The 14,334-nt window shown below is 45.2% G+C and overlaps 1 protein-coding gene across 1 annotated transcript in view; it reads right to left on the reverse strand.

Annotated features, from left to right (window-relative positions):
• CDH23 (cadherin related 23) overlaps positions 1 to 14,334 on the reverse strand; it is a 408,502-nt gene that overhangs the window by 88,051 nt on the left and 306,117 nt on the right. Inside the window, exon 31 of the mRNA XM_090058715.1 lies at positions 9,956 to 10,183. Within this exon, the coding sequence (XP_089914841.1) occupies positions 9,956 to 10,183 (228 nt within the window). The remainder of the gene's footprint in view (positions 1 to 9,955; positions 10,184 to 14,334) is intronic.

The raw sequence follows: 14,334 nt of genomic DNA on the forward strand, positions 1-14,334 counted from the left end.
GATAGTACTGGGATAATTGCCAAGTAATTTGGGCAAGCAGGGGGGAAAATGAAGTTGAAGACTGGGATAAGGATAAGAACTGAATTTCCATGAGCACTGTGGCCTAGGTGGCAAAAGCATTTCTCAGGAATAGTTTTTTTTCCCCATCACCAAGTTAAGCTGTTCTCAGAAATAACAAGGCTTTGGTTGGAATGCGTCAAGCCTGTCCTTCTTTCACAGGTCTATAGCATGCCTTAAACCTGGTGGAAAAAACTAACATGGATATAAGATAAGCCATGGACTCACCAGCACTGCAGACTCACTGAAACTGTCTCCATTTGGCTAGGCCACTTCATTCTCCATCCCATCTCTTCCAATCCTTTAAACTCAAAGAGCCACTACCTGGCATCAGTAAAATAGTGCACAGTGCTAAAATGTGCAGAATGGAGCAGAAGAACTGCCATACTTCCTTTATTCTATTTCTTCTTTTTAACATACTTTTTTGTGCTTGTGGTTTTCCTGTTTTCAGCCTGAGTTGTCTTAACACCTAGATGCCCTAACTGGTCTCCAGCCACTTTCTGCTATCATTCAGAGCAGGCAGAGAGACTTCAGAAAAGGTAGCCCTAATGGGACCCTTCCTTTTCTTTCTGATGGTAGGGGACATGGCCTGCAATATGTCAGTGTCTCCTTAAGGCAGACTTTAGCACAATGATGGCAGCACTTCTAGTGGTGGACAAAGGCCACTGGCTACTACATTCCACTTACCAATCAAAGAAACTCCAGGAAAGGTGGTAACAGCTATATGTCCTTTTTTTGTGAAGGTTACTGGGACTTATTCTAGCATCAGAACCTGCAGTAAAATGGTACCTGTGTTGTATCCATCTATCTAAATGGCACTGGCACATGGGTCCCAGCTTTTCACTTTGCTAATGTGGAAAGTAGCATCATTGTGGAACCAAATGTACTTGTCCTCCTCCCTGTCCCACCTGCTTATTATATGCCTATATCTATGTTGAGAAGAAAATGAAAATACCTGCAGAGTTTGTGTTTTCCAGATAGGAAAATTTCAAAACAAAATAAATAAATTCTGGATTACAGATTGAAAGAGGCATAGAAATCCCATATGGGTTTTAATACATAGCAGTTCCTTAAGGCAGAGCTTAAATATAAGTACAGCCATGAATACATGTGAAATGAACTTTTGGAAATGGTATGGTTATCATCATTGTACTCACTGTGAATGCTGTTACTGAAGCAATCCATCAATGTACAGGACATGGAGTCATGAAATCACCAATTAGTGGCTGTTCCATGCATTGTGCTTTGGCCTCATCCTCCACCTCACTTCTGTGTCCCTGATACCACAGCACCAGCTTCTCTCACCCCCACTATGGATCACTGCTTCCTACCACCACTACTCACTTCATTCTGTCCTACTGAGGTCCCTACTTTCTCCTTTTCTTTCTCTAGCCCACCCACTCCCTGCACTGTCTCAGACCCCCTTCCATCCTGTTCTTCCTCTCTAACATTCCAGGACTCTGCTCCTTCCCCCCAACTTCTTTCCCTAAAATGCTGGGCTTGTTTGAGGTTGTGTTCCAAAATTATTACATTACAGGCCAACAAACCCTGTTGAACTGAGACCATGGCCTTGCTTTGCCTGCCTACTAAACAATCAAAAGAAAGCATCTTGCTTCTGAAAGACAACGTTTTATATACATGAGAGAATAGTAACAGCATGTGTAACAGAGAGGGAGATGGGTACCTGTGGAATTAGAGGAAGAGAAGGAATTCTGTTTTTCAAGAATGGCCAGAGGGAACCTGTATGATGGATCAAGGAGAGGAACACACATGATGCAGTGCAAGACTAAGAAAAGTTTTCAAAGGTGTCAAGGGAATAACAAAGGAGTGGGTCTGGTTCAGCAAACATTGCCTAGCTCTCGGTTCTAGTCCCACATCATGACTCAGCACCATACTGTCATACATCCTATCCTTCGAATCTTAAACTGCCCTTCTCTTGCTGTTCATGTCTCAATGAAGATTAAAGGTCCTACAGTGCTTTCTGAAAAAAGTTAGAGACACATTCTCAAGGCCCTGGCCAGTATTCCCTTATTTAATAAAATTAGTCCCAACATGGAAACTGCATGCAAGTATAAGTAACATCTGCTGCATTTGAATAAACAGTTCTTAGCACACAATCCAGTATATTCCAAAGCAGTTTGGGACTCTGAGTATGATGGAAACTGGAAAATATTAATATCTCCTCTAGTTCTAAATATATGCAATTGCAAAAACAAACTGTGTTCAAAATATAGCAGTGGCAGCTGAGCTATGCACAATATGTCATATTAGGGAAAAGAACATAAATGCATCATACCTAGACATTTCTAACATTATTTGCAAGTGCTGTAGTTATAGTTTCTTAGGAGCTCAAGTGATGATATAAGGAAATTGCAAATACATGCAAGCTGCTTCCCCATAAAAAGAAGCAAGCAGACTTTAGAGAACAATTGAATGCAGAGATTAAGTTATTAATATCCAGTGGCAGAGCATTAGGCATAATCTCCTGACATCAGAGGTTACTTTTAGTGCAATTTTTTTTTAAAACTATGGTAATGGGCAATGTGAGAAGTGAAAGAATGGGGGGGATGGTGGAGAGCACAGAAGTCTGACTCACTGGTTTGCACGTACAGTCTGATTGTACGGAAGACACTGCATCATGGGTTGCACAGGAGACCACCATTTCCATGTAAGCAAACACTGGATTTGCCAATGGAAGGGATGGAATGAAAATCAAAGATAGGGAAAAATGATTTTGCTGCCTTTGCTTGTGATTGATCTATACTGGAAACAATTATTCCAGGCACCAACTAGACCATAGCAAATAGAATTAGGACCCTGGATTCTGCAGGTGACAATGGCCAGTGACTCAATTAGCACTCACAGTCAATTATTTGGGCAAGTAAGGTCAGCATCACCCCGCCCTCCCAACAGCTCACCAAAACTCCCTAAATGGCTCGCGTTTGGTCGGACAGTTGGTGTGGGACCGCAGGCAGGCAGGGAGCAGCATCTGGGAGCAGGATGGGCAGGCAGTGCTGGGGCTGGGATTGGGATCATAAGGCTGTGACAGCATGGGGCTGAGTCCTGGGCTCAGGGCAGAGCCATGATCTGCTTCTCACATGTCCCTGCCTACAAGACCGGCACCTGTCACAGGAACATGCAGGCAGATTGCAGCTTTGCCCAGGGCCCTGGCCCCACACTGTCACCATCCCAGAGTCCCACCCTATGATCTCGGTCCTGCTCCCAGATGTTGCTTCCCTCCCTCTGCCCCATCCCATTCACCTGGTTGCGTGCCCTGCCCGTGTGGGTCCCGCCGGGCAGTGGGAGTGAGGCAGATGGCCCAGGGTGCCTGGGCACTGGGGCTGGCAGTGGCAGCTGGAAAGAACCATCACCACCAGGGTTCCTGGAAAGCAAGACCAACTGCTGTGCACCCTCCAGCACTACTTCACACTGCCTGGGCCAGGTGAGGCCAAGGGACAAAATCCCTTGATGGGCTGGATTTGGCCCACAAGTCATATTTTGCTCACCCCTGTTCTAGGGGTAGCCTGTCCCAATGCTTAACCCCAGAGCAAGAAAGCTCTTCCTAATCTCTAACCTAAACATCCCTTGCTGAAATTAAAGACCATCAAAACTAAGTTTAATGCATTGTGGGTCCAACACAATACTACGATCATTTTAAGGTATCTCTCATAAGGGATTTGATGAAGTGTATTCATGGGGGAATTCTTCAGTGCTCATTGTGAAAGACTGGCTTGGATCAGTGAAAGACCTGCTTCCCAGTGGGGAAGTGCCATGGCTCCTGTGTGCAAGAATCTGCATGCAACAGCAGGGGAGCAAAAGGAGAGAACTCAGATGAATTTTATGCACCAGGTCAAGTTTGCTTTTCCATCTAAAGCCCATTCACAGTGCTCCATGTAGCACTTCCAGTCCCCCATTCATGAACTAGGCCAAATACAGAGGCGATATGAAAGGGCAGTAAATTACATGTGAATAAATGGTTTAAAGGACTGTCAGCTGACTGGTAGTTTACATGCCCTTCTCCGTCCTCCTATATCAGTCTACGCTGGACCTAAAGGAATTTGGGCTGGAGATGAGCCATAGCAATCATAAATTTGAGTGAATACCACACAGCTCAGTCCAAAATGATCTGGAATAAAACTCCACAACCCAACTATTTTACTTTATTACAGGCCCTTATGCTATTCTGAATGCCTTTATGCAGCAAGAATGAAATGGCTTTTGATGACAGATGTTCACTCCAGAGCATGGGAATTTTTCACTAGACTTTACAGTCTCACTTCAGCAGAGCAAGATTTTGATAGTTCTGGTGACGTACAGAGAATGTGCTGTGTGCATGGACTAAGAGATCTGGCAAGAAAAGAGAGCGAAAAGGCAGCAAGTCCAAAGCAGAAAGCAGATACATGAAGTCAGTGACCAAAGGCTGATGGGCAGAGATCAGACAGAACCCAAATCAGAGGCAACTGTAACACACAAGTTTTTTTTAAAGGGGTCTCTCCTTTTAGAAGTGATTTCTACTGCTATTTCCAGGGCAGTCAGTGTCTACCTTAGATAATTCTGGGCTCATCACAATGCTATATGAGTGCAGAACCCAGCATATGCTGCAGAACTATTTTTCCTCCAGGCACAGATAACAATCACCTCCCTGCTGCACCACTTCCGCCAACCAATCGCTGTATGTTGGCACCTGTGTTCTGACACATTTATTAGAGTCCAAGCCAAGAGTCTGAACTTGATTCATTGGAGACTGACTGCAAGCTGCATTCCGAGACAAAGGCCATTCAAATGGAAAGTAAAAGCAGAGTGCCTGTGTTCCTTTCATGTTGGGATTGACCAAGAAAGGTTTAGGGGCTGAGGAAGGATGAAAGCTCAAACAAGGAAGATAATTCAGCTTCGCAAAAGCTTTTATTTATTTTTCAGTGAGATTAAATTAAGATCACTGCAGTCCAGGGTCATGAGTCAAATCCTTGCTTACTCTCATATGAAGCTGCTGCAACTCTCTTCTCTATGTGTGCCCTGCATAGACCTAGCAGCATGAAATGATTAGCAACTCCCCAAGCCTAACAAAGAAACTTGCACATCCTCCTAGGAAGCCTTATTCTGAGTTGTTTATGTGCCTCCCTACACAATGTGTCTGACTAAGTCTTTGGGCCAGTGCATTCTGTGATTCCTGAAACAAGTGCCTTGTAAAGCTCAGTATAGTCACTTGGAAAAAAGACCTTGGGGCCATTTCCAAACATAATACATTGCCCTGTGTGAAGAAATCATGATGATTTCATGAAGGTCTGGTATTTCTGGCTTTTTCCATTGGGAAGAAATGAGCTAATTCTGCTAGACTGGGGCTAAAAGACCATGCATCAATCATTGTAAAACCATCACTAGCTGCTCAGGTGTTCTGGTAATAGGGATGCTAAATATGTAAAATGCCTGGGAGGTGTGTTTGGTGCATGTGCCATTATTCAAGAGTATGAAACATGGTGTATGGAGTATGGTGTATGAAACATTATTCAAGAGTTGCAACTCATAGCACTTGCAGTTGTTGCCACATGTATTTTCAAAATATAGAGCAGACTTTTGCACCTCACAGAAAATTGCAGGTGAGAGAAATGATAAAAGATAACAGGAGGAGAACAAGTTGTGGGTGGACTGTAGCTTGTTGATTGTAGCTCTGTGGTTTCTGAGGGTGTCATCCTGAGGAACTCTAACGCTTTGCTTGCTAAAATGTGAGTGAATGACTAGTTAAGAACCTAAAAGCCAGAGTGATTGTCAGAAGGAGAGGTTTCATGTGACAGAACTAACTCTAGAGGCTGTGTCCACATGAGCAGGGGCGTGTGTTTGCAGCAGCCCAAATAGTAGCAGCACACATTTGTGCCACTACTTTGTGCTGCAATACATGCTCTTGCTTGCATGGTTTGCAGTGGGACACATTGTCCTGCTGATCCATGTGCTGCAGGGGGGGATGGTTGGGGCATGGGGTGCCTCAGCACAGGGCTAGCCAGCAGGCAGTCCCCACACTGAGGCACCCTGTGCCTCAGGTAGCAGCACATGGAGATGAGGGAGAACAGCTCAGGGCTCCCTGCTTCCCCATCTCTGTGCACTGGAAAGTTGCCATGCTAAGGCACCTCGTGCCCTACCAGCCACTCCCTAACTGGCTGGAGCACAGTGTGCCTCAAGACTGGGGAGCAAGCAGTCCTGGGCTGGATGCTTCACTGTCTCCACCTGCCTCTCTCTGCAAGGGCTCCCACACTGACGCATGTGGAGACAGAGGAGTAGGCAGCCCAGGGGAGCATTTCCTGAATTTCCTACTATGCACTGGGGCACAGTGTGCACAGTAAATCCAGGGAAGCAGGCAGCTCTCTGCCTTTTTCAGGGGTTTATTTTTGGGTTTTTTTGCTACTGGGAAATCCCAGAAGCCAATTTTGCTTCAGTGCTGCAAATTAGCAGTGCTCAGCATTGTTTAATGTGCAACACATGCAATTTGTGGTGCCACAAAGAGGTGTAACCTGGGTGGTGGCCCAATAGTTGCCACCCCTGCCCAATATCAGGGATGGTGTGGTGACTGGGGCAGGGCTTCCAGCCAGCACCAATTTACTTTCCAGCCGGACCCTGCTCCCCACAGAGCAGCCCATGGTCCCAAGAAGGTCTAACACTTAACTGATTCAATTATTTACACTTTATTTACAAAACAAGAATAATAGGAAAGGTTATTTACAAGTGAACTTAAATGGCATAACCAGAATCACAAAACAAACTAGAATGCATTAGTCAACACTTGACTCAAGAACCACAGGTAGGGGAACTGGCAGCTTTCAGACACTGCTGAGATGCTACCACAAGAAATCAAGGCGGTCACTCCCAGCAGCTCCAACAGGTTTCCCAATAAGTGACAGATTGCAACAGGTTAAGCTCTTCTGGTCTGCAGCAATCAAATTGTATCAAACCCCAACCCCCCAAAGAAGCTGAAGGGTGACCCTCCGTGGCAACCAAAAAGGCAAGCAACAAGCAACAGAGTAGGCTCCTGCAGCAATCAACATGACCCAAGCACAAAGCTCAGAGACTTCATCCAATGACAATCAGCTGCAGAATAAGGGACAGGACTGAGTCCCCTCTGAGGCAGCCAGTGGCAGAGGGTCAGTAGCACAGGCAGCTCCCAGGGTTCGTTGCTCTAAACCCCTGCTCCAGATGACTGGCTGGGCACCCCGCACACCTTGCCAATCCCACTCTGAGCACTGACCTACGTCCTGAGCTCCCAGGGACCCTCATCCTGGCGCTCTGCTGCTCCTCAGGATCCCAATGTCTTGCCTGCTGCTGTCCCGCTTCCCCAGGGAAGGTAAGGCGTTTCCTCAACTCACTAGACCAGCTCCCTGCTCTGGATAAGGATGCAACCTGTGCTCCTGGCCGCTACTTCTTCTCCACAATGGAGTGTGGGGTCTGACTGCCACCCCTAGCCTCCGGGATGCCCGGCATGTCCAGCACACTGCAATGGGGCCTTGGGGCACCAGCTCTGCCTCAAGCCCTGGCCACTGCTCCCTCTCTGCTGCAGGGCTGGAGGCATGGCTGAATGCCACTGCCTTCTTCTCCCAGGGCCTCCAAGGCTCTTCAGAGGGGTCTCTCTGCTCCCTCTGCTGCGTCAGCTCACCTCAGCTCTTCTTAGCCCTCCTGCATTGTTCTCTGGAGTCAATGTCAGTAACTCCCACACGCCGCCAGTTCGGCTGCTGCTTCTATCCCCTCTGACAGTCCCTCCCTGGCTTGCAAGCTGGCCAACCAGGGCTCAGGGTGGCTGGCTCCCCCACTCCAGCCATCCCCCTTCCATGTAAATGAAGGGACTGAAAACCCCTTCTATCGACTGGCTTCTCCTTTTCCACAGGGCAGGACTCCCCTGCTCCACCCTTGGAGTCACTCAGGGTTCACTGGCACTGTTTCTAGCCCAGGGTAAGTATCGCAAGCTAATCTGGTGAGCCCACATTGGCAGTCTGTTACAGAGGTTTGCAGCACCACAAACCACATGTGCCTGCACATCTGGATCTGGCCTTAGTGACCAGGCCCAGCAGAAAATGGAATACAGCAAAAATTTTTACAGTAGAAACTTTGTTTTATTTTCGACTGTACAATATTAATTTATCAGGACCTAGCCTGGCTGCTTAATCCCGTCATATCCAATTGATGTGACACGGTTACAATCTAGACTCATCTAATGTTCTTCTGACAAGAGAAGTTTTCTCCCACATGAAGGAAATGTTTTCGATCCGAGCCTTCAAGAGGCCGAGAAGACACAGACACAAAACCATATGCAACCCAAAAGATGCTTGTGATCTGCATCAGAAGTGCATTAGGTTTTAAAAAATATTGGTGGTGGGAATGTTGCTTTGTTTCTCACATCCCATCATCTTTCTTCTGCTGGTAATAGATGGAATTGTTTCAAAATGATCAAGGTCATAAATAGCAACTCCTGAATATGCTATGGAAGTAGAAGGGTAAGCGGCAGAGATACAAACACTCTGCAACAGTCTAGACACTTGAATAGAGAAGTATGACAAGGTGTGTAGAATAGTAACCACTAGCACCTGATTAAGGCAGAAGCTGATAACCAAGATTTCTTTCTTCCCAAAGAAACCATATATCTAATAATGTAATAAGTCATGCTCTGCTGATGTATGGATGAGTCAGGATAAGTTCAGTGCACAGGACAAAATATAGTAGATTGCTCCTTTCCTTAAGTGTGACTCTGGATTCTAACTGCCCTAATAAAAACTGAGGGTGTCTATACACGTGCTCTGGGATGGAAGGGGGTGGGGTGGGGTGGAGTGAGGTTCAATGAGCTTTGGGTAAAGCACCCTCACTGCTATTTTGAAATGCAGGGATGCTGAAAACATGTGACGTGGACACTGCTGGAGTGCACTAATTAGCACGCTCCAACAGAAGTCCGTAATGTGTGTAGGTGCCCTGACTTCCCAAACTATTAGACCACTGACTCAGAAGCCCATCTTAAATAGAACCTCTTGAGTAAAGTGTATAGCCTTTACAAGTCTGACAAATTAATATGGGTTAGCATGATGATTATTCTGCACTTATTTTAATCAACTGACAAGCACCTGAGCCTCTGGAGAGACAAAGGTAGTCTAAATTGAAATAACCCTTCATAACTCTTCACCACAGTTTAATGTCACATTGACAAAAAAAGGATAGCATCTGAAAACTGCTATCATGTCACACCCACTACTTATGATGGGCTCCAGACAGGGTACCCTGTTTCCCATTATCAGGCAGAAATAGGATCTGTTACAGGATTGTCTCAGGACAGCTTTGCTGATAGTTAGATTATGGTTAGTCCATGGCTGTGAGCTGCTGGCAGATTTATTTTGAGTTATGCAACTGCAGTCAGCTGGGACACAGGCTCTAAGGGATTCTAAGAGGATCTATTGCCCACCCCCTTTCCCTGGCAGCTTTGAGAGAGAGTAAATGCTTGTCAGAGTGAAGACAAGTAGGACTAAATGCTGTGGAGAGGCACTCTTCTGCAAGCCTGATTCAATGCACAAGCATTTTTGGGGTAGATTCTGGACCTGAAATAGCAGACTTAACTCTTCCCCTACTTCTTCTCTACTCATATATCCAGGAAACAGGAGGCTGTGGGGAGATATGGGAAGAATACCTCATTTTGCTTCAGGCCTGAGTTCTGAGTTTCATTGTGGGTGAACCGGAACATTTAGACTCTCTGTATATCGACATGCTAAACAACTGAAATGTTACTAACAGCCATACTGTGCACATGGGACTGGGGTGGCAGATTACAAGGGACAGACTGTTACTCAGTGATGACCTTGTTCACAAACAGTACTTTCCAATCACTTTTAAGTGCTTTTCTACATGATGTTGCAGGAACCCATCCCACTCTTTTACTCACTGAAAGGGATGGGTTGCCCTCGTCCTCCACAGTGACAACAAGCTGATAGAATTCCTGTCGCTCTCGGTCTGGAGGGGAAGGGCGGGTGGCAATCTCGCCAGTAATTCGGTCCATGCGGAAAGTCAGATCTTCATTCCCCTGGGTGATGTAGTAGGAAAGGACGCTGTTGAGCCCAATATCTCTGTCAGTTGCTCTAACCTGAACCACTGAGGTGCCTCCACCAACATTCTGCGAATCCACAGAAGAGAACAGAAAGAAAGAAAAATCAGCATCTGACAATTTCATTATAAATCTCCAGTTCACCCAGGTCTCCAACTCTACCCAGGTCTCAGCAAACAAAGAGTCAGTAGGCTTGTCTACAAAAGGTGTTTATTGCAGAGCTGACTAATTAGCTCCACAGTAAATGTCTCAACATCTACTTGTATTTAAACGTGTAGACACTGAGTCAGCTGGCTGGGGCACAAAGGTGCTTCAGTGTGGGGGCTGCCTGCTAGTTAGCTTTGCACTGAAGCACCCTTATACGCTAGCCAGCCCCTCTGCAGTACACTAAGCCTGGTCAGAGCAGCTCCAGGCTGACCCCTGTGATCCACTGCCAGCTGACTGCTCTGGAGTTAATTTCTCCTGAGTCAAATGGCACACCCAGGAGCAAAAAAAATCTGGAGCAATCAGCTCTGGAGTTTATTTATGTGCACTAATTTCACATGAAGCTGCACCCAGTGTGTGGGAATTTGAAAATGCCCTTACAATTTTTTCAGGAGAAGTAATGCTTAAAATTTTCAGGCACTCTGCATTAATGTCTGTGTTGTCTACACATGTCCTTAGGTGCCAAAATAACTGTCTCAGAGATTGAAGCCCTTTGCCATTGGAGTAGAAGCAGTATAGATGAGGGAACAAACCACCTCAGGCCACTCTGTCAATGAGCATCAGTTTTGACTTTGAAGGATCCTCTCTGTTAGTTCAATTACTGGTTCAATCCAGGCTTCCAGATGAAACACCTCAACAAAGGTGAAAGTTATTGGAGTGCTAACTAGAATTATGTTTTACTAATGCAGATAGCTTTCCATTAAGAAGGAAATCAAGATTGCCAAATCCTTTCAGATTGGTCCATCTGTCAGCTAGAAACAACCTTCTGCCAGCACCAGCTCTGCTTAGAGTTAAACCAATGAGCTGGTAGTGAAAGGCCTCACATGTTGCTACATTCTCCTGTCTCTTTTTGTGACTCAGTAGCTAACAAATAACATCTAACAATGACATTCCTCAGTCTCATTCCATATCACGAGTCATTTAAAAAAATAACACCAGAGAGCCTAAAGGATATGCCACTGCCCAGGAAGATCCTGTCTGTAATGCAGAATGGCCTTCATTTTCTGAAATAGTGCTGAAAGTACTTTGTTTTGGACCACACTTGCACATGGGCAGATAATGAGAAGTTCAGCTTGTCTGTTGGAATGACGCAGCCATGATAGTCTAGGAATGATACCATAGGCAAGGATTTTTGTGGCGGATATATTTTATTGGACTAACTGCACGGTTGGGAAAAAGTTGGACAATCTTATGAAGGCAAACCAGTCTTTGATAGGTCTGAGAGAATAGGTAGGCACAGCAATGATTAGAAATGGTATGTAGGGCTGCAAAATCAGAGAACAGATTCCCAGGGGTAGTAGACCAAAATCAGCAGAATGAAAGATGCATGATTAATGGGAGAGCAAACCTATCAAAAGGGAAGAGGGTGATTATCATCTGTAGCGTGAAGGACGAAGTTCAGGAATCAGGTAGAATACAGCATACGATAAAGTCAGTACCAGTGTTCAGTTCATGGTTCTTAATGTCCAGCCAGCTTATGAATTTTTGTTTCCAAACTTCCCGTGAGCATGAGGATAGTAAGATCAGAAAGGAAGTATTTGTTCTGTGCAAAATGTATTCCTATTGGCATTTGTGTCTCTCTCTCCTTTATGTTTTTTCTGTGAGAGCTCATTTTGGTCTGTAGTTTCTGTTTACTTGCATCCACACAGTTACCAACAGGGCATGTGGTGTATCGGATCAGTTTATCGCATTTTGGGAAGGGCAATGAAATTATATCGTCCAATAAAAGGTATCACCCACAACAATCTTTACTTGGGTAAGGAGGCAAGCAAAAGTGCAACAAGAAGGTTTTGGGCAGCAGAGGTGGCAAGGGCAGTGGAAGGCCAGGCTGGTAGGGTCAGCTTTATTCTCTGCACCCTCCAATTTTTCCAGCTGGGATTCATGCCCTAGGAGCCCATCCACAATTATGCTATTGGCAGTAGGTAGCGTTTCTAGTGGAGCTCTGGCCTTACAAGATGCAACTCTGAGCAGCTGATTTTGCAAGGCCTGATGTACAAATAATTAGTGCTAACGTGGACATTTTTAATTTAACTTCATTTTGTTGTATTTTGTTTTCTTTTATCAGAAAAGCCTGGTCCAAAATCAACAAAATTAAAAAAAGGTAAATTTCAACAAAATGTCCCCAAAGAAAATGTGCTGGGAAATTATTTCTTTGAAATTTTGGAAAAATGCAGGTTTTTTTCTTTGGTACCTGAAATTTCATTTTCACTTTTATTTGTTGTGGGTTTTTTTGTTTTCATTTTAATATTACTTGTACTGGAGGAAATTGGATCAAAGTATCTTCTGCTGGTTACAATGAAAGAGTTTGATACTTTGGTACAACGTACTTCATATTAGCACAAACACTGACTGACATACCATGAAATAATGGAAAATAATTAATATCAACACAAAACCCCAATAATATAGATAAAATCTCAATGGGGAGGAGGAAAGAAGGGATTCCATTTAGTAGGCAATTTCAAAATGTCAACATTTCCTATGTAACCAAAAAACTGGGTTTAGACCAGCTCATCAAGTGATTAAAATGCAACTAAAATAGAAAATTCCAATATACTGATATGTTTAATACACAGCTACAAATCACATATATCATGCACTTGCAACTAAGTGCACAGATTATTACTTGTAATTCACTTTTCATAATCACATTAAAATATTCTAACACAGGACTTAAGCTGTCAGGAAATAAATTGTCTTTTTCATACTTGGTCATGTTTTATTGCTTAATTATCTATTTCTTTCCTAAGAATCTGTTTCCTAAAACTGATTCATGTTCTGGACAGGGTATTCTCTTGAATTACATTTAATATTCTGGAACTTTCATCACTATATTAAGGTTACTATTTTTCCCACCAGTTGTATATTGGGCACGTTTAAAATTTGTTCCAAGAATTTTTTTGCAAATTACATCTACCATTTCATTAACAGAAGTCAGGGAATGGTGCATTGTTTCTGGGATAAGATGTGAATATTAGTGGGGACATGGGCATGGTGTACTCCACCTCCCACTGTGCCCTTCTTCCTCACCTACTTCAGGAGTGGTCAACCTGTGCCATACATACTAGACCTGTGCAAAGCAGCTAATAATCACTTTGGATTTGGATTCAGTTAATTCAGCGGACAGTGATTCGATCTGGTGATTTGAATCACTGTCCCAAATTGATTCTCCAAATCTCTGACTCACCCAGGCCAGGCCCATCCCCTGCCCACTCTCCCAGCCCTGGCAATGGCTGCCCCACCTGCCTCAGCTCTCAGCATTTTGAAAAAAAAAAAGCCCTGGCTCACCGGGTACTGCCAGGCATGGGACAATCCTCACTGCCCCCCTACTGTCCCATGCTGCATGGGGGGCTCTGCACGAGGTCCCCGACCTTCCTGCTCCCCCAGTCCTCCCCACTGCCCATGGCTGCCCTGCCCACCCCAGCTTCGGCCCTTTAAGAAAAACAAGCAAAAAAACAAAAAAACCCCTTGACTCACCATTGGGGAAGGGCGGGGGTGGCAATCCCCGCAGCCCTGCACCACATGGAGGGCTCTTCCATGAGCCCTCCAAAGCCCCAAGGGCACTGCAGAAGCCGCAAGTCCCGAGGCTTTTCTTGGGGTTTTTTTCCCCTAAAGGGCCAGAGCTGAGCTGGGCAGGGCAGCCATGGCGGAGGGGGGCTAATGCAGAGCCCCCCGTGCTCTCAAAAAACTGAGTGGGGTTTTTTTTTTCAAAGTATCGGGAACACCAGGGTGGGCTGGGGGAGCATGCAGAGTAATGGGGGCTGGCAGGGGTCCCCCCCATGGTCCCCTCCCCCCTACTCCAGTCCCCACTCCCCTGCCCCTATTTACGACCTCCTAGTCTGGCTGCAGCTCCCTGATGTAGCCACCAGGGACTGCCCGAATCATCAAAGCTCTCCAAATCTTTTCCAAAAATTCAGAGCGCTTCAAATCAATTTGGACCTTTTAATTGGTCCCCTGATTCGATTCAGAGATTTGGTCACTGAATCAGGCTGAATCTCCTCCAAATCGAATCACCA

Source organism: Crocodylus siamensis, chromosome 7 (assembly GCF_052110815.1).
Source record: "Crocodylus siamensis isolate JL-2025a chromosome 7, ASM5211081v1, whole genome shotgun sequence".
In the NCBI taxonomy this organism is placed as follows: domain Eukaryota; kingdom Metazoa; phylum Chordata; order Crocodylia; family Crocodylidae; genus Crocodylus; species Crocodylus siamensis.